This window comes from Schistocerca cancellata, chromosome 1, assembly GCF_023864275.1.
Source record: "Schistocerca cancellata isolate TAMUIC-IGC-003103 chromosome 1, iqSchCanc2.1, whole genome shotgun sequence".
NCBI classification, from domain to species: Eukaryota; Metazoa; Arthropoda; class Insecta; order Orthoptera; family Acrididae; genus Schistocerca; species Schistocerca cancellata.
In genome coordinates, this window is record NC_064626.1 from 1,096,078,271 (window position 1) to 1,096,103,023 (window position 24,753).

Genomic DNA, 24,753 nt, shown 5'->3' on the forward strand with positions numbered 1-24,753 from the left:
AGCCCCCCTTTCACTAAGCCGCCTAGTAATGGTCCTTATGGTCACTGAAGCACCAGCTGCATGTCGGATAGTGAAAATGATGAATCTGGGGCTCTGAGTGCCTCTCCGACGGTTGCTCAGTCCTCATTTTCTGTCATCTCTCACCTTCTTGACGACTTGTTCGGCCACGGTTCACCCATTCCTGCCAACATGGTCGATTAGTGGCATAGTTCCTATTCAAATCGCGAGCTGACTACTCCAACCTGCTTCTTTGAACTCATTTACATTTCCTCCCTCAAAAGCTGACATCTGTGTATATTGTTCACGCACCTGTCTGCGAGACATACTAACTACCCAACTGAGTACACGTAATGAAGGTCGTAAGGACTTTAAGCCCTGGTATCAACACGTCCCCTGTTTATTATCTTTGCCATCTACACAGTAATGTTACATTGGAGCGTCACACATTCATCCATAGCTAAAGTTTACAAGTTTGCATTTTCCGTTGGTACCTACATGAATAACAATTTGTGACAATGTTGCATAATTCCTTCGTGGTGCCCTTTTTTGTCTTATTTCTTTGTTGTGAATGTACTACTGTTCGGGACACACTCAACACATAGTGTCCTCGACTGCTTCCAATATTCTGAATAGGTCACAGCTTTAGTTGCTTAAATATATTTCTCATGACGACCATTTTTGACCGTCAGTGCATTTTCAAGTATTTCACGCAAGCCACTTTATGGGTAAAACAGTTGTTGAACATTTGAGAATGGACTGCCCACCGATACCAGGAGTGATGGGAAATATACATCTAGAGCAGTGTGATATATTCAGAGTTACTACGATTAATTCAATCAGGTTTCGAGAATGCTTCCTTTGATCGTGGTAGCTTTGGATATGTAGATCTAGAACCATGCTAGACACTTTTGCTAAAACCAAAGTTAAGTGCTACACCTGTTTTACCCCAAGGCAATATGAAATCCATACTGTGGAAGAAATTCAGAGAAAAAATATATTTAATACTAAACCAAACATGTGAAAATGCGACATTCCGCCTCGAAAGTCCACAGGAGAGTTCAGAGACTGCCGGGTGCGCTTCTAATTCTGTTTTCTCGGGTTTTTGTCCGCGGTTGAAACACGATACATTCCTATAGAAAGCAACGTATCCCAGAGTCGCTCCAAAGCCAATGAACGACTCCTCGTCTGGCTGCTTCAAACAGTCTGACGGTGTTTGGGTTAACAACGACAGCAGACCAAATACCTCGACGCAGTGCTGGTACTTTCAGTCGCTCAAAGACACGGCGCTCGTCACTGTAACAGGAACGCTGTGACTGTTTATTTTACAGCTATAAACAACAACATGCTTTACACCAAAAACATCTCTGACACACATGTGCGACTAGAAACAAGAGTTCGGCATTCCTACACAAAAACAGCCTGAGGAAGTAACCCTTTCTCATGTACGAGCTGGATGTCTCTAAATCAAATTAATGTCAATACGAAATCAATATAGTTGGCTCCAAAGCTTGTACTATGGTTCTTCATTACTTGCGCTCGATAATGTGATTGTCTAATCGCAGAAGCAATAAAACATGTATGGATGAATGAACGGTTAGATAATACACAATAGTTAAGCAATAAAAATATTTAATTTTACCTATCAACAATTTTTCTGGTTGTAATGCCACAGATAAAGATAGTTGCTTGATAATAACAAAGAAATTCGTTATCCAAGTCCTAGGTAATAAATAATTCAGCACATATTCCTTGCAGTGATTATTATTCTTCATTCACAATTGTAGGCAAAAATAAAATACATAAATGAGTCGTTAAAATAATGACCCTGGTATACACATAAGTGAGCGTAAAAAATAAAAGATTAAAACCAAGTTTCAGATATATTATGATAATAACTGCGAGCCAGGATTCCTTATCTCATATTGATACCTCTTTTCTGAACCTCTGAACCTCTGTCCCACCGTCACGGGAACATCTCGTGTATATGTAACACACTGGCGCCTTTAACACCAGATTCTGTTGAAATGACAAATCAACGATTAGAGCATATATAAAATTTCACATTTCCGCTCATTTTTCTGTGCATATTGTGCTAGAACGGTTCAGTTTTTCAATCCACATTTTTCCTCTAAAGCATTCAATGAATTGTAGTTGCATCTTTTTTCGACCATAATTTAAATTTACTAAGTTTCTCTGAATATTCCGTCCTAGGAAATATTTCGTTAGCTTGCATCATCACCTCTAACTTTTCGTTGTATACTATTCATGTATTTCCAACAATAGCATTCTCGAATCTCGCATTTACAGTCACGTTGTTTCAAATTATTCCTTTATATACCTCGAAATTAAAGTCGTCCGGTGGAACACTATCGTGAATGACATTTGACATCAAATCAGGAACTAAGGAAGTCTTACCTCCCGCCGAGGTTCGAGTCCACACTCGGGCATGAGTGTATTTGTTGTTCGTAGCATAAGTTACTTTAAAGTAGTTTAAGTAGTGTGTAAGTCTAGGGACCGATGGCCTCAGTAGTTTGGTCCCTTTGGAATTCACACATACTTTTTTACGAAAGTCTTCAATGCTCCAGTCATTAAAGCAAGTTCAAAGAAAAATTTGGAAAACACAAATGGTTAAAATTCATCATACCTCTACCTTGTAAGACTTATTCAGTCAACAACACATAAATGATGCGACCAAAAAGTTGAAACTGGGAAAAGCATCTGGACTAGATGGAGTATTCCCTTATTTTATTCGACAGATTGGAATACGTGAAAGAATATGGTTCACGAGATTTTTTAATGATATTTTAAACACTGGGAGTATTTCTGCTGACTGCAGCACACTCCGATAGTTTCGAGACTGGATTTTAAAAAATAGAGACAAGTAAAAATGGTTATTTTAACACTTCAGATACTCTACATAGCGCCCCCCCCCCTCCCCCGCCGGACGGACGGACGGAGTGGCCGAGCTGTTCTAGGCGCTACAGTCTGGAGCCGTGCGACCGCTACGGTCGCAGGTTCGAATCCTGCCTCGGGCATGATGGATGTGTGTGATGTCCTTAGGTTAGTTAGGTTTAAGTAGTTCTAAGTTCTAGGGGACTGATGACCTGAGCAGTTAAGTCCCATAGTGCTCAGAGCCATTTGAACCATTTTAAGCCCCCCCCCCTCGCTCCCCCCCCCCCCCCCTGCCCCGCGCTTGAGTTCAAAATACAGAACGTCCATGCAATTATGTGAAACTGCGTCACATTGGTTGGAATGTCGATAATGTAGTCAAAGGGTTGCCCCTCATGCCAATTTCTGCAATTCGTCGTTTTGTGGTAGGTTATTATGGATAATACCAAATCTCGATATACGTGATGATTTTTTCCATAAAAGAATTTCCACTTTTTGGATTTCAAAAGAAGTCGCAGCAGGCGTCCATACGTCGTTGTTTTTGTTAAGGAGACAAGATGTGTGGGATAAACTTCGCACACACCTTTCTCTTCTTCAAAACATTCTAGAGAATGTCTTAGACACCTGATTTAGTAATGTTGTTCCACTGCGATTTTTGACAGAAGCACATTGACACATTACGGTCACTATGGTCGCACGTCCACTACTTTTAACACCGCCTACTCACAACAGTAGGGGCGAATTAACATCACTTAATTCAAGGGCCGATCGTAGTTAACTACGTTGATGTCAGTTATACACCAGGAATAAAATCAGTCTCGGAACATTCTTGACGCATTGGTCTTAATGACATTTAAACCAGGAATGGAGTCTATGCATCAAGCTGTAGACTTATACCATTATTCAGTTGCTTCATAATCCTTGATTATTTAATACTCACGAGTACCAAATGACAGCTTTAGCATACCAAATATATTTCCAAACAAAGCAAACTGTTGTGAACAGATGCTAGTACTAACATCTTACATCGAGTCTGGATTCATCTGTAGCTTTTGTCTGAAACATACTCGTGTGGTACAATATGTCTGGACGGACCCTGGCTAAACTCAATAGGTGTGCACCAAGCAAAATATTGACCTCTCCAATGAAAAGGTTCTAGTACATCACAAGAATATCTTTCAAAGCAAACAATGATTTCCTCGAAGTTCCTACATTGGCTCCAGTGTTATTCAACTTGAATACCACTGGCTTGTCTGACACCGCTACCGTCAGTTTCTGTTCCCGATCGCGTTTTTCTGCCCTTACATAAAGGATACTCTCAGGAACTATTGTAGAGATTTTGATACGGTTTGAGCTAATAGACAGACTGATTGACATTGACAGTTTGTGTATGTATAGGCTGCCGTAGGAGGAATGGTCAGTATTCATGGACATGAGACGAACGATAATTAGAAGTAAATATGTTTAGTAAACGTGGGCTCTAAAATGCATAGCTTAAGAGCTATCTGCACTTCTTTATCTTTGACACTGTGAAATAAATCTCTTCTACCGCAGCCTCCCGCTTTCCGCGTTTTAGGCATTAAAATGCATTCCTTAAGAGCTATGAGCACTTGTTTCGTAAAAGAGATGTGTTTCACAGTAGTAAATATTTACAAGTACTGATAGCTCTTAAGGTATGCACTTTAGAGCTTAAGTTTACTGGACATATTTTTTGTTGTTTTGGTCCACACTAATACCCCTCAAAATATGGAAATCAAAGAGCTTGAGTAGAAGTCCGTTTCAGAATATCGAAGATGAATAAGTGCTCCTAGCTCTTACGGTATGTTTACTAGACCGTTTTGATTCGGATGATCGTTCCTGTCATATCCTTGACTATTGACCACTATTCCATCTGGAACGCACTGTATATTTTGTTACCTCTAAGTCAAACAAGTCGAACGTCTGTAGATACTTGGTGCTACCCGTGCGAAGCACGGTGGGTCGCTACTGTTGTGTAGTAATGATCTGGAAGACAGTATCAATAATAACGTCAGACTTTTTACAGATGATGCAGTTGTCTATAATGAAATCAGATGTTGATAAGATTAGAAAGAGATGCAAAGATTGATAACTTAAATGGTTCAAATGGTTCTGAGCACTATGCGACTTAACTTCTGAGGTCATTAGTCGCCTAGAACCTAGAACAAATTAAACCTAACTAATCTAAGGACATCACACACATCCATTCTCGAGCCAGGATTCGAACCTGCGACCGTAGCGGTCGCTCGGCTCCAGACTGTAGCGCCTAGAACCGCACGTCCACTCCGGCCGGCTTGATAACTTACACTAAAAGTTCAGAAATGTAAAATTTGCGCTTCACTGCATACAGAAAAGTAGTATCCTATGGCTTCAACATTAATGAGTCATAACTGGAGTACAAAGACCTGGTTGCAGTCTGAAGAGATATGAAATAGAATGATCATATAGGCCCAGTTGTAGGTAAAGCAGGTGATAGGCTTTGGTTCATTGGTAAGATACTGGTAGACTACAATAAGTATGCAAAGAAGGTTGCTCATAAAACACTCGTGCAACCAATCTTTGAATATTGTTCTCGTGTGTAGGACCGTTACATATTGGACTAACAGGGGATAATGAACGTGTGCAAACAAGGGCAGCACGACTGGTCACAGGTTGGTTCGACCCATGGGAGAGAATCACGCAGATGCTACAAAACCTGAAATGATCAACACTTGAAGATAGGCGCCAAATGTCACGCTAAAGCCCACTTATTAAGTTTCAAGTAGCAGTATTAAGTTAGGAATCTTGGAATATACTACAGCGTTATGCGTATCGCTGTAGTAGAAACAGTGAAGACGTGATTAGACAATTACAGCGCGCACGGAGGGATTTAAGCAGTCATTCCTCCTGAGCAACAAGTGCGATTTGATTAGGAAGAAATCTTAATATGTGTCAACAACGGAAGACCTCTGCCGTACACTTGCACTGTTTTCCAGAGTGTAGATGTATATGTAGGCTGACCGCTCAACTAGCAACGAAAGGTAGACATACACCATCCAGACATCAGTCAGTGAACATTAATATGAGGTGTGTCCTCCCTTCGCCTATATGACAGCTTGAATTCTGCTGAGGACACTTTCAATGAGGTGTCTGAGGAGGAACGGCCGTCAATCGTCCTCAAGAGCCGAAAGCAGAGAAGGTAGTGATGTTGAATCCTGGGGTGTGGAGCCAAGTCGACGTTCGAACTCGTCCCAAAGGTGTTCCATTAGTCATTCCATTATCTCCCAACTGTTCATCTACTGTATGCGGTACAGGACAGTGATCCTATCATTCCACAGTTGGCGTTTTCTTAAGCGTAATAAGCGGATCATACCCTAATCACGAAAAAAAAAAACATACCGTAGCACCACCTTCTCTGTACCTCAGTGCAGGCACTACACACGACGGCAGGTAACATTCTCCAGGCATCCGCTAACCCGGAACCCTTTCATCGGATTGCCACAGAACACAGCGTAATTCATCACTCCAAATCACTTGTTTCCAGTCATCCACTACCCAGTGACGTCGCCCTTTACACCACCTCAGGTACTGCTTAGAGTGACTACAAAAGACCTGTGGTTTATGAGGAGCCACTCAACCGTTGTATCCCATTCTTCTTGACTCCCTACGCACAGCCATTGTTGTAGCTGGACTACTGGTAGCATTTTGGAATTCACGATTGATTCCTTCCACTGATTTCAAGCAGTTTTTAACAACCAATCCACGCTATGATCGACTGTCCCTGTCAGTTAGTACAAGAGGTCTGCGTGTAATTGGTTTTGCTGTGATTGCTCCTTGGCGTTTCCTCTTCTCAGTCACATCACCAACAGTCCAGTTTGGCAGGTTCAGAAGTTTGACATGTCCCTGGTGGATCAGTTACTCAGTTGACATCCAATGACTAGCCCACGTTGGAAGTTAGTGGGCTCTCTAGTCTACTGTTGTTGTTTCTCTCCTGACAACCACAATACTCCCCATTTCCTTTTATATTGGCGAGTCCGCCTCACGTAACATTTAGTAGTCAGTTCCGCCTTACACATGGGTGTCCAGATACTTTTTTTTTCAGCTGGTGTAGGTCTGTAATCCAAGCCACTAAATTTTGAATTTTGTATGCTTTTATTTTATTTTGTAAACAGCTTCTGTTCTATCACGCTAATAAATAAATTCGTCAAAATAACTTTTTTTAGTTTTATACGATGTTCACTGTTTTGGCGTAGTACATGAGTGTGCAAGAGACCATAACAATAAAAGTAAATGACCAAGTTCTGACTTATAATTTGCAAGCTGTGAGTGGTTTTCACTATCACTTTTAAAATGTAGCAGCAAAAGTGGGATTGAATTATTCAGTTGAAGAAGCAAGGAATATATTAAAACTCTCAATCCACAAAACTTAAACAACCGGAAGTAGCACCAACATCCTTCACTTAAATTAATAGAATTATAAAAATTGTAAAAACATAAAAGCTCATATGGTGCTGATGATATTTCAAACAGAATTCTGAGGAGTCCTTCCAATTTAACAAGTAATGTACTTAGTAATTCATATAATGCATCACAGGCACAAGGAATTTTTCTAGACAGATTAAAATATGTAATTATTAAACCTTCATAAGAAAGGTAACAAGAAAGACAGTTATCGTCCAGTTTCCTTACTGACCTCATTTTCTAAAATATTCGAAAAAGTAATGTACTCAAGAGAAGTCTCATACTAAAGTAAGGGCAATTTACTTAGCAGATCTGAGTGTGGTTTCCAGAAGGATTGCTCGACTGAGTTGCTCTTTATACATTCATTCACCAACTAATAAATTTAAATAGTAAAATTTCGTCAGTTGGTATGTTTTGTGATCTTTCCAAGGCGTGTGATTGTGTAGATAATCTTAGACTCTTAGAAAAACACAAGTTTCACGGAACTGATGGTTTTACACAACGCTTGTTTCGTATTTAGTTCCGTACAATAAATACAATCAGCGGATGAACAGGAGTCAGTAAATAGGGTAGAATGCTCCAAATTTTTGGGTATACATTTTGATGAAAACTTGAACTAGAAGACGCATATTACTGAATTTCTCAAACAATCAAGTTCATCTACTTTTTCTCTGCATATAATTACTGATATTAGAAACAAATGAATTAAACTCCTGTCACATTTTTCATATTTCTACTCAATAACCTCTTATGAAATAATTTTCTGGGGTAACTCATCACTTAGCAAGAAAGTACTGATTGCACAAAAGCAAGCAGTAAGATAATATATACCGCGCGACCGCTACGGTCGCAGGTTCGAATCCTGCCTCGGGCATGGATGTGTGTGATGTCCTTAGGTTAGTTAGATTTAAGTAGTTCTAAGTTCTAGGGGACTGATGACATGAGATGTTAACTCGCATAGTGCTTAGAGCCATTTGAACCATAAGAATAATATATGATGTTCACCCAAGGACGTAGGTACTTCTTCAAGGATCTAGGTATTTTAATTGAGCCGTCACACTACATATATTAGCTAATGAAATTAGTCATAAATAATCCGTCAGAATTTCAGAAGAACTGTGAGGTACATATCTACAACACTAGAGGGGAAATGACATTTATTACCCGTTATTAAAGTGGCTCAGAAAGAAATTCAGTATTCACCAACAAAAAATTTTTACCATTTTCCCAATACCTTTCCATGTCTGACAGATAGCAAAGGAAGTTTCAAGTCTAACCTAAAATAATTTCTCGATGATAACTCATATTCCATTGAAAATATTCTATTTAAAAATTGTTTGCCAATAAACAAGTGTTAATGTTAACCGCAATAACGTATAGATATCCTCATAACTGCTCGTTCCACATCGTTTCGATAAAAGGACCGTTCAATTTAGCTACGGAAGATGAAACTAACTAACTATTGGGTTGGTGTATAAGTACGTAGCACTTTTCCTTAAGTTTAATAAACACAAAGATACATATAAAGAGATTTAGTAATCTGTAATACGTTCTCCTTCACTATTTTTAACAGACTGCCAACGCTGGGATAGCTTTCAGATTTCACGACCGCAGAAATCAAGTGGTTTTGATGGGAAGAACTCGACGAGCGATAAAGGACTTTGTACAGGGAGTTGCTGCTTTGTTTGGGCTCAACCATTCCTTCCTCTTTCTTACGTTACAATAAGGACACCATTTCTCGTCACCGGTAACGGTACAGGATAGGAATGGTAGGTGCTATTCACGAGCTAGTTGATGACAAGCAAGCAGATGCACATATGGCCACTCAATGAATTCTGTGATTTTGGCTTAGATCATTCGGTACCCACACATTCGATTTCTGAATCTTCCCCACTGCATGAAAATGTCGCATGTTGGTGGAATGATCAAAGTTCATCACATTTGCCAGTTCTCGAATACACGGAAGTGGATCATTGTGGATTAATGCGTTAAAACGATCTTCATGTAATCTCGAAAGTCTTCCTGAACATGGAAAGTCACGAATGTCAAGACGATCCTGCTTAAAACGAGAAAACAATTTTCTTGCCCAACTCTGACCAGTGACATTATCCCACTTCAGAGTGCAAGTGTGTGTGGCTGCCTTCGCTGCTGTCACCCCTCTATTGAACTCAAGCAGAAGAACATGTCGAAAATGTTCCTTTTTCACCACTTGGCACTCCAGTTTCTAGCGTCCACAGCTCCAAAAATGGCAACATGACAATATGCAAACTCGAACAGTAACAGTGAACTACGAGGGCATTTCGAAAAGTAAAGATACAATGGTTTGCAGTCCTTAAATAGAACATTTATTTAGAAAACGTCAGTTACATCTTATTAAGTGGATTATTTGTTATTTTTCGACGTAATCACCACCGTTATCCAACCATTTGTTAAGTCGGTGCACAAGCTTTTGTATCTCACAGTCATCCAGGCCTGTTGTCGGAACCAAATTTCAACTTCATCTTTGATCTCTTCATCGTTGTGGAATGATTTTTCACCAAGATGTGACTTCAGGTAACGGAAGACAAGGAAGTCGGTGGGCGCAAGGTCTGGGCTGTATGGCGGATGGTCCAATACGTCCCATTTGAATTGTATGAGTTGTGTGGTTACGAGCGCTGTGTGCGGCCGAGCGTTGTCATGAAGCAAGCGGACTCCACTTGTCGGCATTCCCTTGCGTTTGTTTTGAATTGCCCTTCGAAGACGTTTCAAAGTCTGGCAATATGCAGCAGCATTAATTGTCGATCCAGGAGTCATAAATTCTAACAGAAGAATGCCTTGTCTGTCCCAAAAAACAGAAGCCATGATTTTCTTAGCTGAAATCGACGTTTTGCATTTCTTGTCTTTTGGTGAATTCGAATGGCGCCATTACATTGATTGTTGCTTGGATTCAGGTGTATGGTGATAAACCCACGTCTCATCACCTGTCGCAATGCGATCAAGGAACTCATCACCTGCTTCAGCATAGCGTGTGAGGAAGTCGAGTGCAAAGCCCATCCTTTTCTTTTTGTGTTCTCCCGTTAACAGTTCTGGAACCCAGCGTGCACACAATTTCCTGTGCCCTAACTTGACAGTCACAACATCATAAAGAATTGTCATTGACACGTCCGGTATGATCTGATGCAATTCTTTCAATGTGAGACGGCTATTCGCACGACTTGCTTCCTCCGTTCTCCGAAGAAGGGCATCAAAGATCACAGATGGCCGACCTGTTCTTTGTTCGTCATGAACATCAGTCCTACCTTCAGAGAAATGACGATACCATTTCGTTACATTTTGTCGATTCATAATGTTCCCATAAACAGAAACAACTTCTTTGTGAATATCCGCTGGTTTTGCATGAAGAAAACGTATGACGGAGCGCACTTCGCATTTGGCGGGATTCTGAATCGGCGCAGCCATTTTAAACACGACCTACTCCTACCAGAAGCAACGTTCAACTGCCGAACGACCGCGAGGAAAAAGCTAACAGTTCAAGGTTAACACCAGTGTTGCCAACTTACTTGCCAAAACTCTTGTGTTCCTCTGGCGTACGGTGTATCTTTACTTTCCGAAATACCCTCGTACAAATAAAAGATGACAATCGATAAATAAACTACAGGAATTGAAGTACCAATAAGCAAAATAAAAACGCTACGTACTAATGCACCAACCTATTAATGTTCCATCTTCTCCTCGTAGGAAGCGCCATGGATTTGAAATTTGTGTCGACAAATATTGTAAGATGGCGCTGTGTTTGTTGGCAGCACTCGTCAGTATCGCAGCAGGAATCCAGCAGCGGCGGTGGTGACGAGGGAGGGGGAGGGGGAGGAGGCGGCGAGAAGGAAAAGACGGTGCAGCTGGAGCTGGAGGCGCCGCCGCTGTCGCCGCCCGCCGCCGGCGAGCCGGACCAGCCCCGCCAGGAGCCTCAGCAGCTGGAAGTTCAGCAGCTGGAGCCTCAGCAGCTGGAACCTCAGCAGACACCTCAGCAGCCAGAGCAGGAGGCGCCGCCACAGGAGCAGCAGCCGGAGCAGGCGCCCCCACAGCCAGAGTCGCAGCCCGCAGAGATCCACCAGGAGAGCATCAAGAACACGCTCAAGGAGATCATCTCGGAGATCGAGGAGGCCGTCGTTTCGGAGGTCGCCTCCGACAGCACTGCTGCTCCACAGCAGGTACTACCCACTACGTGTAGGACACCAGTATATACCAAAAACTTCCTCAGCACATATCACACAGTAGCTTTAGGGTTCCGTACCCATACAGCATCAATTTGTTGTCTGTCTGTCTGTCTGTCAGTCCAACTGTTAAGAAGCCCTTTTCTCAGAAGCGAGTAGACGAACCAAGATGAAATTTATGTCACATACTAAGTTATGTGGTCCCTTGTCGGTGTAAAAAATTTAAGCTTCTACAAGGGTCACTCCAAAAGAAAGGCACACTATTTTTTATACATCTTTTATTCTACATGTTTGAAAGTTTTACAGTGTGTAGATACATCCTTTAGGAACAATATTTTCATTTCTCCACATAATTTCCATCCCTCTCAACTGCCTTACGCCATCTTGGAACCAGCGCCTGTATACCCGCACAGTAAAATTCTGTACCAACCTGTTGGAGCCACTGTTTGGCAGCGTGCACAAGGGAATCATCATCTTGAAACCTTGTTCCACGAAGAGAGTCTTCAGTTTCCCAAAGAGATTATAGTCACATGGAGCCAGGTCAGGACTGTAAGGTGGTTGTTTCAGTGTTGTCCATCCTAGTTTTGTGATCGCTTCCATGGTTTTTTGACTGACATGTGGCAGTGCATTGTCGTACGACAGCAAAAACACCCTGCTTTTGCCGATGTGGTCGAACACGACTCAGTCGAGCTTGAAGTTTCTTCAGTGTCGTCACATATGCATCAGAATTTATGGTGGTTCCACTTGGCATGATGACCACAAACAAAAGCCCTTCGGAATCTAAAAACACCATAGCCATAACTTTTCCAGCAGAAGATGTGGTTTTGAATTTTTTTTTCTTGGGTGAATTTGCATGATACCTCTCCATTGATTCCCTCTTCGTCTCTGGTGAAAGATGATGGGGCCATGTTTCATCACCTGCCACAGTTCTTCCAAGAAATTCATCTCCACCATTCTCGTACAGTTCCAAAAGTCCGCTACATACCGTTTTTATTGTTTCTTTGTGAGCCACTGTCAACATCCTGGGAACCCACCTGGCACAAACCTCTTTTGACACCTACACTTTCAGTATTCTGCAAACACTTCCTTCCCCTGTCCCAACGTAGCGTGACAATTCGTTCACTGTGCTGTGTCTGTCAGCAGTCACCAGTTCGTTAACTCTCTGCACATTGTATGGAGTGTGTGCAGTAGGAGGCCTGCTGCTGCGAGGACAATCCTCAATATTGCTGTGCCCGCTTTCATCACGTAACCTGCTTGCCCACCGACTAACTGTACTGCGATAGACAGCAGATCTACATACTCCTTTTTCAACCTCCTGTGGATTTTTCCCACTGTCTCGTTTTCAAAGCACAGGAATTCTATGACATCACGGTGCTTCTGACGAACGTCAAGTGTAGCAGCCATCTTGAAGACATGCGGTGACGGCGCCACTCACGGGAACAGGTTGAACTAAGTTTGAAAACAAGCGGGAAGGATGTATCTACACACTGTAAAACTTTTACACATGCAGAATGAAAACTGTATTTTTACAAAAATAGTGTGCATTTCTTTTGGAGTGACCCTCGTACGTCAGTACAACCAAAAGATATGGTCATTTACAATACATATTTCCATACTCGCAAACTCACTCATCATAACCTGTAGTGTACTTTCCGTTGACCTAGGATCATGAAATTTGGTAGGAAGCAATATTTCACAGTGCAAGTCAAGGAAAAAAGCCAAAAATGGTCAATTCGTAATCATATCAAAGAAAAAAATATTTTTTGTAATTTTTTGTTGTTTGATAGTCTCTCTGGCTGTTTGTTAAGCCCCTTCCTTCTCAGGAACGAGTAGAGGTATCAAGTTGAACTTTAAGTCCCATACTACGATATATCGTCCCTTTGTTGTGTAAAATCGTTAAGCTTGTAAGTCAATGCAATCAAACGATACGTTCATTTACGTCATATATTTTGATACTCCAAACTCACTCATTGAAACATATATGGTACTTATCATTGATCTAGGATCATGAAATTTGGCAAGCAGCAAGATTTCGTGATACAAGTAAAGGAAAAAATCCTAAAACACTTACTCTCTTATTACATCACACGAAAAAAGTTTTTTGGCATTTGTTATACGTCTCTCTGTCTGTCCATCTGTCAAGACCCCTTTTTCTCAGGAACGGGTAGACACATCAAGCTGAAATTTATCTGGCATACTAACATCCACTGCTAAAAGCAGAGTAGAGATCAGGTAAGTGGAAAGAGTACACTGAAGGCCTCTATGAGGGGAAAGACTTGTCTGATGAAGTGATAAGAGAAAAACAGGAGTCGATATAGAAGAGATAGGGGATCCAGTGTTAGAATCAGAATTTAAAAGAGCTTTGGCAGACTTAAGTTGGAATAAGGCAGAAGGGTTAGATAAAATCCCATCAGAAATTCTAACCTCATTGTGGGAAGTGGCAACAAGACGACTATTCACGCTGGTGTGTAGAATGTATGAGTCTGGCGATATATCATCCGACATTCGGAGAAGCGTCATCCACACTATCCTGAAGATTGCAAGAGGCGACAAGTGTGAGAGCTGTCGCACAATCAGCTTAACAGTTCATGCAACCAAGTTGCTCACAAGAATAATATGCAGAGGAATGGAAAAGAAAAATTAAGATCTATTGAACGACGATCATTTTGGCTTAGGCACCAAAGAGGCAATTCTGACGTTGGAGTTGATAATGGAAGGGAAATCAAGACACGTTCATAGAATTTGTCGACCTGGAAAAAGCGTTCGATAATGTAAAATGGTGCAACATGTTTGATATTCTCAGAAAAATAGAGATAAGATATAGGGATAAATGGGTAATATGCAATATGTACAAGAATCAAGTGCGAACAATAGCAATGGAAGACGAAGAACAAAGTGCTCGGATTAAAAAGGGTGAAGACAGGGATGTAACTTTTCGTCCTTACTGTTCAGTCTATACATCGAAGAAGCAATAACAGATATAAAAGTAATGTTCAGGAGTGGAATTAAAATCAAGATGAAAGGATTTCAATTATAACATTCGCTGATGACATTGCTATCGTCAGCGAAAGTGAAGAAGCATTACAGGATCTGCTGAATGGAATGAACAGTATAATGAGTACAGAACAGGGATTGAGAGTAAACTGAAGAAAGACGAAAGTAATCATAAGTAGCGGAAATGAGAACAGCGAGAAACTTAACATCAGGATGGGTGATCATGAAGCTAAGAAATTCTATTACCAAGGCAGCAAAAGGTCGGAGCAAGGTGAACATAAAAACCACATCAGCAATGGCAAAAAGGGCATTCCTGGCCAAGAGAAGTCAACTAGCATCAAACATAGCCCTTAATTTGAGGAAGAAATTTCTGAGAAGGTACGTTTGCAGCACAGCATTGTATGATAGTGAACTATGGACTGTGGGGAAACCAGAAAAGAAGAGAATCGAAGCATTTGAGATGTGGTGTTACAGGAGAATGTTGAAAAATAGGTGAACTGATACGATAAGGAATGAGGAGCTTCTCCAGAGAATCGGCGAGGAAAGGAATATATGGAAAACACAAATAAGAAGAAGGAATGGGGTGTTAGGACATCTGCTAAGACATCAGGAAATAATTTCCATGGTACTAGAGGGAGCTGCATAGGGTAAAACTGTAGAGGAAGACAGAGACTGGAATACCTCCAGCAAATAAAAGTTGCACACAGTGGAGAATTCGTGGTGGGCCGCATCAACCCAGCAGTCAGACGACTGATGAAAAAAAACCACTAAAGTCTATGGTCCCTTGGCGATGTCATAAATTTAAGCTTCTACATCAATGCAATCAAAAGATGCGGCTGTTACTGTCACGTGGTTTGATATCTTGCTAGCATCGGCATCAATAATAGGCGAAAATCGTCAAAATTATCGATTCCTGGGATGGATGAACAGTCTGCATACATAATTCGGATTAATGTGACTCCTACTGGCAATAATCCGAATTTTTAACAAAGAGGAACAATTACGACGCGACAAAATCAGAGCGTCGACACCCATCTGTTCAACTCTTTCTCGTTCCTATTTTCTGCAATAATCACGATGACCTTTAGACGATATAGGGTGTCCCATTTATCTTGACCGCCCCAAATTACTTTTTGCCCAGAAGCAAAATAAAAATTTTTATCAGTCAAGTGTTGTTTAGCAGCCAGTGGGAAATTAACCAGCATGGTTGCCTTTCTTGAAACTTTATTCGTTACTAAGACATAAGCAGCAGTACACCTTTTTTAAACAGCACGTTGCAGTTTTTACTCGCTAACCCATTTCCTCCCTGTCGTATCGGTAACTAAGGTGGCCAATAAATACAATCAGACGTCTACAAAAAGGTAACACATTAATAACATTTTTTTTAAATTACCTACATTTAATAACTGTATTATACATAACTCTGAGGCACTGTTTTGTATAACAGAGAGTAATGTGCTTGATAGAATCGAATCGTGTTGAAAGCTAGTACACTTACACGCTGAGGTGACAAAAGTCATGGAATGCGTCCTAACATCGTGTGGGAGCTCCTTTTGCTCGGCGTAGACTCAACTGGTCATTGGAAGTCCCCTGCAGAAATATTGAGCCATGCTGCCTCTATAGCCGTGCATAATTGCGAAGGAACTGACCTCTCGATTACGCTCAGTAAATGTTGGATGGGATTCACGCCGGGTGATCTGGGTGGCCAAATCATTCGCTCGAGTCGTCCAGAATCAAACCAATTGCCAACAATTGTGGCACGGTGACATGGCGCATTGTCATTCATAAAAATTCCATCGTTACTTGGAAACATGAACTCCATGAATGGCTGCAAATGATCTTCAAGTAGCCGAATGATCGGTTCAGTTGGACCAGCGGACCTAGTCCATTCCACATAAACAGAGCCCATACCATTATGGAGCCACCACGAGCTTGCACAGTGCCTTGTTGACAACTAGGATCCATGACTTCGTGTCGCACTTGAACTCTACCATCACCTCTTTTCAACTGAAATTAATACTCATATAACCAGGCCACAGTTTTCCAGCCGTCTAGGGTCCAAACGATGTTGTCACCAGCCCGGGAGAGGCGCTGCAGACGGTGTCGTGCTATTAGCAAACGCACTCGCGTCGTTCGTCTGCTGCCATAGCCCATTAACGCCAAATTTCACCGCAGTGTCCTAACGGATACGTTCTTCGTACGTCCCACATTGATTTCTGAGGTTATTTCACGCCGTCTTGCTTGTCTGTTAACACAGACAGTTCTACACAAACGCCGTAGCTATCTACATCTAAATTGATATTCCGCAAGCCACCGTACGGTGCATGTCGGACGGTACCATTCACCACGACTAGTCATTTCCTTTTGTGTTCCACTTGCAAATAGATCGAGGGGAAAACTACCGTCTGTATGCCTCCGTATGAGCCCTAATTTCGCGAATCTTATCTTCGTGCTCCTTAAGCGCAATGTATGTTGCCAGCCGTAGAATCGTTCGGCAGCCAGCTTCAAATGCCGGTTCTCTAAATTTTCTCAATAGTGTTTCTAGAAAAGAACGTCGCCTTCCCTCCATGGATTCCCATTCGAGTTCCCGAAGTACCTCCGTAACACTTACGTGCTGTGCGAACCTACTGGTAACAAATCTAGCTGCCCTCCTTTGAATTGTGTCGATGTCTCCCTTCAGTCCGACCTGGTACGGATCCCAAACAGTCGAGCAGTATTCAAGAATACGTCGCAACAGCGTCCTATATGCGGTCTCCTTTAAGTGTGAACCACTCTTTCCTAAAATTCTCCCAGTAATCCGAAGTCGACTCTGCCACAGCTTTCACATGCCCCTTCCACCTCATATTGCTTTGAATCGTTACGTCCAGATATTTAAACGACCTGACTGTGCAAGCAGGGCACTAGTAATACTGTATCCGAACATTAAAGGTTTGTACTTCCTACTCATCCGCATTAACTTACATTTTTCCACATTTAGGGCTAGGTGCCATTCATCACATCAATTGGAAATTTTGTCCAAGTCGTCTTGTATCTTCCTACAGTCACTCAACTTCGACACCTTACCGTACACCACGGCTTCATCAGCAAACAACCGCAGATTGCTGCCCACCCTGTCACCCAAATCATTTATGTTTTCGGAGAACAACAGCGGTCCCATCACACTTCCCTGGGGCACTCCCGACGATACCCTTATCTCTGATGAATACTCGCCGTCGAGGACAACATACTAGGTCCTATTATTTAAGAATTCTTCCAGCCATTCACTTACTTGTGAACTTATTCTGTACGGTCATACGTTCGTTAATAGCTTGCAATGGGGCATCGTATCAAATGCTTTCCGGAAATCTAGAAGTATGAAATCTACCCGTTTCCTTTCATCCATGGTTCTCAGTATATCATGTGAGAGAAGGGCAGGCTGAGTTTCGCACGAGCTATGCTTTCTAAAACCATGCTGATTCGTGGACGTAAGCTTCTTAGTATCAAGAAAGTTTATTATTTTCGAACTGAGAATGTATTCAAGGATGCTGCGGCAAACAGAAGTTAGGGATATTGGCCTGTAATTTTGCAGACCCGTTCTTTTACCTTTCTTATATACTGGGATACCCGCGCTTTTTTTCCAGTCGCTTGGGACTTAGTGCTGGGCGAGAGACTCACAATAAATGCAAGCTAGGTAAGGGGTCAATATCGTAGAGTACTCTTTTGCAAAATCGAACTGGGTTTCCATCTGGACCTGGTGATTTATTTGATTTTAAAACTTTCAGTTGTTTCTCTATGCCAGGTAAGCTTATTTCTATGTGGTCCATACTGGACTCCGTCCGACGGTCAAATGACGGTATGTTTGTGCGGTCCTCCTGTGTGAACGATTTCTTGAACGTGAAATTTAAAACTTCTGTTTTCGTTTTGCTGTCTTCAACTGCCACACCAGACTGGTCAGCAAGAGAATGAATGGAAGCCTTAGACCCACTTAGAAATTTTACGTACGACCAGAATTTTCTCGGGTTCTCTGCCAGATCTTTTGATAAGGTGTAATGGTGATAGCTGTTGTATGCTTCTTTTCACAGACGCAAGAATCTCTAATAACATTCGCTTGTCGTCAGTTGTGCGTCCCATTTTGAACCTAGAGTGCAACAGCCTCTGCTTCCTCAGCATCCGCCGAATTTCGTTATTAAACCATGACAGGTCATTTACACCCTTTATCCACTTACTTGGCAGGATGGGTATCTGTCGGGACTGAGTTCGTGGTTCAGGAGAGGGAGACGGTTGAAATTTCTTTCGGAGAGGACGTGAAATGTGTGCAAGTGGAGAATTGGTGGGATGTGTAGCCAGGACCGCGACAGCGCACTAGAAATGGAAAGGAGAGGGGACACAATAGGATTGTTGGTGTATGTTATTCGGAATTGTTGAATGTGAGTGAGAAGAGGTGGGAATTTGATGATTTGGTAAATGATCTTTGTATGGGAAAGTAAGCGGATGCGGAAAGCGAGACGTAAAGAATGACATTCGAGGATCAGGAGGGAGTTACAAAACTTGGATGGGGTGGAGGGGCGAGCTCTGAATTATAACTGCTTAAAAGGATGCGTCGACCACTCAGAGTCTCGAGCAGTGAGATCATGTGGATTTGAGTCCTCGGCTGGTGTGTATGCGAGGCGCCTCTCATCGGGAACAGTGAGCGATGGAATGGCGTCCTCGCACGGCGACGCGCTGGCGGTAGGTTTGAAAGTGCCGACTCTCGCGTAGCAGTGAGGCGGTCGCCACAAGACCTCTTCAAACACATATCATACTGAAACATTCGCGCGAACATGATGTTATTAAAAACGTAACACAAAATCGACTTCGAGTCTCCTGTACAAGCACACAGTACAGTGTATCCTGCCTAATGTATCTCGTCCGCTTTCAGGAGCCTACAGTAAACAAATGGTAACACAAGGAAAAAGGCGCACAGGTCATTCAATCAACCGTCTGCGGTTGAAGTTTGTGTGAATACAATGTATAACAACATAGAGAAAGTAGAAATGATACTCATCTATGGGGAATGTAAGATAGGAGAATAAAATTTTCTTATGTTCAGTGTCTACTGTACTGTACCACTTTTAAACGATATGTTGTGCACAGTAAAGATATCATCATCACTTTTCTTTTATTGTGTTTGAAGGTAAGTGAAATGCTACTCAGGCAGAGGGACTTCTACAGACAGTGATGTCCTGCCAGGAACATCCTGAAGGATGTTTTCATGTCTCGATGCGACGTTTTAGGAAACGGGTTTCAGGAAACCCAGCTTATATTCTCCATAGATGAGCAGCATTTCCACTTTCTATTCGTTGGTATCCATTGCACTCACACATACCTTCATTTGACGCTTGACTGAATAACCGTGGCCGGCCGAGCGGTTCTAGGCGCTACAGTCTGGAACCGCGCGACCGCTACGGACGCAGGTTCGAATCCTGCCTCGGACATGGATGTGTGTGATGTCCTTAGGTTAGTTAGGTTTAAGTAGTTCTAGGTTCTAGGGGACTGATGACCTCAGAAGTTAAGTCCCATAGTGCTCAGAGCCATTTTTTTGAATGACCGGGGTGCACTTTTCTTGTGTTTCCTTTTGTTTACGGTCAATTCTAACAAGAGGACGAGTTGCATTATAATGGGTAACTGTACAGGAGAATCAAAGTCAGTTTTGTATTACGTTTTTAGTAGCATGTTTACAGGAATGGTGCCGGGCTTAATGGTTTAGGGAGTATCTGGAAAGCGCGAGGTCCCAGAATCGAATCCCAGTCGGCCTGCGAATTTTGGAGTTTGCGTTTTAACCTAGCCTCAACCTTTTGAGGAGTTGCCAGGATTTCGGATTCCATGTTGAACTGTAAATCCCCTTCCCCCGGTAGGATAACCGGAGCAGGTTAGCGACACAGGAGTCGCTGAAGTAGCGTCTAATTGAAAGAGTTGCACCAGGCCAGTGTGCCACATGAAATTATTATTATTATTATTATTATTATTATTATTATTATTATTATTACAAGAATGCTACACTCTGACAAGTTTCTGAACACATCTTAAGAAGAGGAAGCTGATTACCGAATAAAAAATATGGAATATTGAAAAATGCTACCTGCTGTACATATCTTCGTAACGAACAAATATACAAGAAAGGTAATCATGCTGGTTGATGTCCTCCTGGTAGTTAAACAACGTTTGCTGAAAGTATTTTTTTATTTTGCATTCGGGTGATCAAGATAAATGAGACACTCTTTAGATTGGAACAGTGACTGAAAGACGTACCTTCACACTGATCATAGTATAAGATTGCCATGTAACACCCCCTTCTATTTTTTTAGATATATATTAACCGAAATTGGCCTCATCAGCTCTGGCAATCGGACGACTGTAATCCAGGTCATTAACAGAGAGAAATCACACATCACTGGCACTTCTTCTCACCGTGCGCCTGAAAGTAAAACATTGTCGCCTTAACCAACCAAGTGGGAAGAAGCTCCGTAATAGCACGATCCATATTAATGATGAAGATTATTGTTCCACAAACACAAAAAAAATTGCATGCATGTCCAAAGGAACAGGCACTGAGGCGACTACAACTGTTATGAAATACATTAGATGTATTCGCAATTTCTAATATGGACAACCGTCAGCTGTAGAATGGAATGACGACGATGAAAATTTGTGCTGGATCGAGACTAAGACCCGTATTTCCCACTTATCGCGAGCGGTCGCCTATGTCGTCAACCATATGTCTATAACCTGTACTCGTACATCCATTATGTATATTCCCGCACAGGTGAGACATTTTACTTGAAAGTCGCTTGCCCGGTATGCGTGCATGTCCAAAGGAACTCTGCATTGTAATTCAGAATAACACAGCCACTGAAATATCGTATTTATCCTCCGACTGCGGGCGGGCGAATTTCAAGTAAAAGATGTCTCGCCTGTAAGGGAATATACATTACTCGCCATTAAAATTGCTACACCAAGAACAAATGCAGATGATAAACGGGTATTCATTGGACAAATATATTATACTAGAACTGACATGTCATTACATTTTCACGCAATTTTGGTGCATAGATCATGAGAAATCAGTACCCAGAACAACCACCTCTGGCCGCAATAACGGCCTTGATACGCCTGGGCATTGAGTCAAACAGAGCTTCGATGGCGTGTACAGGTACAACTGCCCATGCAGCTTCAACACGATACCACAGCTCATCAAGAGTAGTGACTGGCTTATTGTGACGAGCCAGTTGCTCGGCCACCATTGACCAGACGTATTCAGTTGGTGAGAGATCTGGAGAATGTGCTGGCCAGGGCAGAAGTCGAACATTTTCTGTATCCAGAAAGGCCCGTACAGGACCTGCAATATGCGGTCGTGCATTATGCAGCTGAAATGTAGGGTTTCGCAGGGATCGAATGAAGAATAGAGCCACGGGTCGTAACACATCTGAATGTAACGTCCACTGTTCAAAGTGCCGTCAATGCGAACAAGAGGTGACCGAGACGTGTAACCAATGTCACCCCATACCATCACGCCAGGTGGTACGCCAGTATGGCGATGACGAATACACGCTTCCAATACGCGTTCACCGTGATGTCACCAAACACAGATGCGACCATCATAATGCTGTAAACAGAACTTGGATTCTTCCGAAAAAATGACGTTTTGCGATTAGTGCACCCAGGTTCGTTGTTGAGTACACCATCGCAGACGCTCCTGTCTGTGATGCAGCGTCAAGGGTAACCGCAGTCGTGGTCTCCGAGCTGATAGTCCATGCTGCTGCGAACTTCGTCGAACTGTTCGTGCAGATGGTTGTTTGTCTTGCAATCGTCTCCATCTGTTGACTCAGGGATCGAGACGTGGTGCACGATCCGTTACAGCCATGCGGATAAGATGCCTGTCATCTCGACTGCTAGTGATACGAGGCCGTTGGGATCCAGCATGGCGTTCCGTATTACCCTCCTGAACCCACCGATTCCATATATGCTGGATCTCGACCAACGCGAGCAGCAGTGTCGCGATACGATAAACCGCAATAGCAACCCTTATCAAAGTCGGAAACGTGATAGCACGCATTTCTCCTCCTTACACGAGGCATCACAACAACGTTTCACTAGGCAACGCCGGTCAACTGCTGTTTGTGTATGAGAAATCGGTTGGAAACTTTCCTCATGTCAGCACGTTGTAGGTGTCGCCACCGGCGCCAACCTTGTGTGAATGCTCTGAAAAGCTAATCGTTTGCATATCACAGCATCTTCTTCCTGTCGGTTACATTTCGCGTCTGTAGCACGTCATCTTCGTGGTGTAGCAATTTTAATGGCCTGTACTGTACATAATGGAAGTACGAATATGGGTTATAGACGCATGGTTGACGACATAGGAAGTTTTGATCTGGCAGTGAGTCGTGCAAGGATGGCCAGATGGTAAAGCGACAGCTCGCGATATGCACGAAATCTGGTTTCGAGTTCCGGGTGGGCACAAGTTTTCGCTATTGTAATTCCATTCTACAGCTGATGGTTGTCCACATTCGCAATTGCGAATACACGTAAAATGCTTTATAGAAGTTCTATTTCCTTACCTTTTTTAGTTCGTTTATCTCTGGACACGAGTCACTTTAGTTTGTCCAACTCTGGAGAGGAGTCACCCTCACACTGGAAACACTAAAATTTGATAGCTGATTTCATATGCCTGTATTAATAAATCTTTACCTCCGACGCGAAAAAAAAGATCATAAATGATACTAGCGTTCGGGTGTGCTCGGGCATCCTGCTTCCACAAGTGATGAATAAGGGTACGATTCGACCGTAACAAAGCACGATCGGTATTAGCACAGTTCCAAACACATTACGCAACAGACTCACATGATAAAGGAAACAAAATACTCCTCATTTCAGATGTACAAGGGCATTCTTCTGGAGGAAGATAAGCTCAGACTTAAGCACAAATGACATATCGACGGAACGAGAGACAATTTTAACATGAGTTCTGATGAGTTTCTCATTATTTTTTCCTTGTTTTGTGCGTCAGCAGCATTTGACTAATGTTACGTTGTTGTCAATATCTTCTGCTTGTTTTCAACCGGTGCTCTGCCTTTCGGCCAGTGTGATCCTTCTTCCATTCGTCCCTATCGCTTGGCAATCTTTTCATCTCAACAACCAATCATCAGTAATCTTTCACAAATACTGGTCATTGTTAGCCCATACGGTTTTTTTGCTCAGCTGCTCCAGAGTGCTAAATCGAAAAACAATTGTGCGTAATTTAGCATACACCTTCCTGACATATCGCCTCTTCTGATAACACTTTCATGTAAGGCTTCTAGCCTCATTACTTTCTCCTGTTTCACAAGTTACCTGTTCACTTATTTTTTAATACATTCCCATGTCACCACAGTTGCAATGTTTAAAACAGCTTTTTTCTTTTTTTTTTACAATATCTAGTTCCACTTTCATAGAATACAGTGGTTGAGATTTTCTCTCTCTGGAACTTTTCTCTCCATACCATGTGGATATCTAATACCTGTCGAGTTATTCTGTTAGCGAATGCTTTGCAAGTGCCAATCATTTTCTCATGTGAAATGTCACGTTTTTACATCGAGTACGGTACGATTATTATTCAACTATAGTAACTTCTCAGATAGTAGTAGCTGCAGAACAACCAGTCGTTTGCAGGTGCTGTCTACAAGTGTCAACTTAGTGATTTGATAAAATGCCAAGACTTCATAAATTTATTCTTCGGATGCGATGTTTGCTTCTTTCGTTTTGCGCAAAAGTGTGTCCTAGGTAGCAGAATTCCTTCACTTTTTCTGCTGTGTCTTCTCCCATTAGATATTTAGCAAATCTAGTCTCTTTTACAAGATTTCTCATCACGTTTTTGTTTGATTTGCTCATATTTAACCCAAAATCTGCGATAAGTGGTTTTGTCTATTCCACTCTATAATTTTCCACTATTACGGGTTAGAAGGGCGATGTAATACTCAGTCGTTTCGTTGCCTAGTACCTTCAGTTACTGCTACAGCACTTTCATTTGCATTTACTTTTTACCCCCTTTTATTTCTTGTATCGCGAAATTACACAGACCTTAATTTGTTATTGACACCTCTTAAGTTGGTTTCCTAGATGTCTGTTTCGTGCAGTCAATAAAGAAAAGAAACGTTAATTTTCGTACATATTTCGCTCTCAGATGACAAAGTTATGATTCTTCATCATAAAATGAAAATGTCGTGACTTC

At 42.1% G+C, this 24,753-nt stretch overlaps 1 protein-coding gene across 14 annotated transcripts in view; it reads left to right on the forward strand.

The window, feature by feature from the left end:
• The window catches only part of LOC126091654 (serine-rich adhesin for platelets), a 443,990-nt gene that overhangs the window by 192,507 nt on the left and 226,730 nt on the right, over nt 1-24,753 (forward strand). For all 14 annotated transcript variants that reach the window (XM_049907085.1, XM_049907086.1, XM_049907090.1 and 11 more), the window contains one exon: nt 11,130-11,534. In XM_049907085.1, coding sequence (XP_049763042.1) covers nt 11,130-11,534 — 405 coding nt within the window. The remainder of the gene's footprint in view (nt 1-11,129; nt 11,535-24,753) is intronic.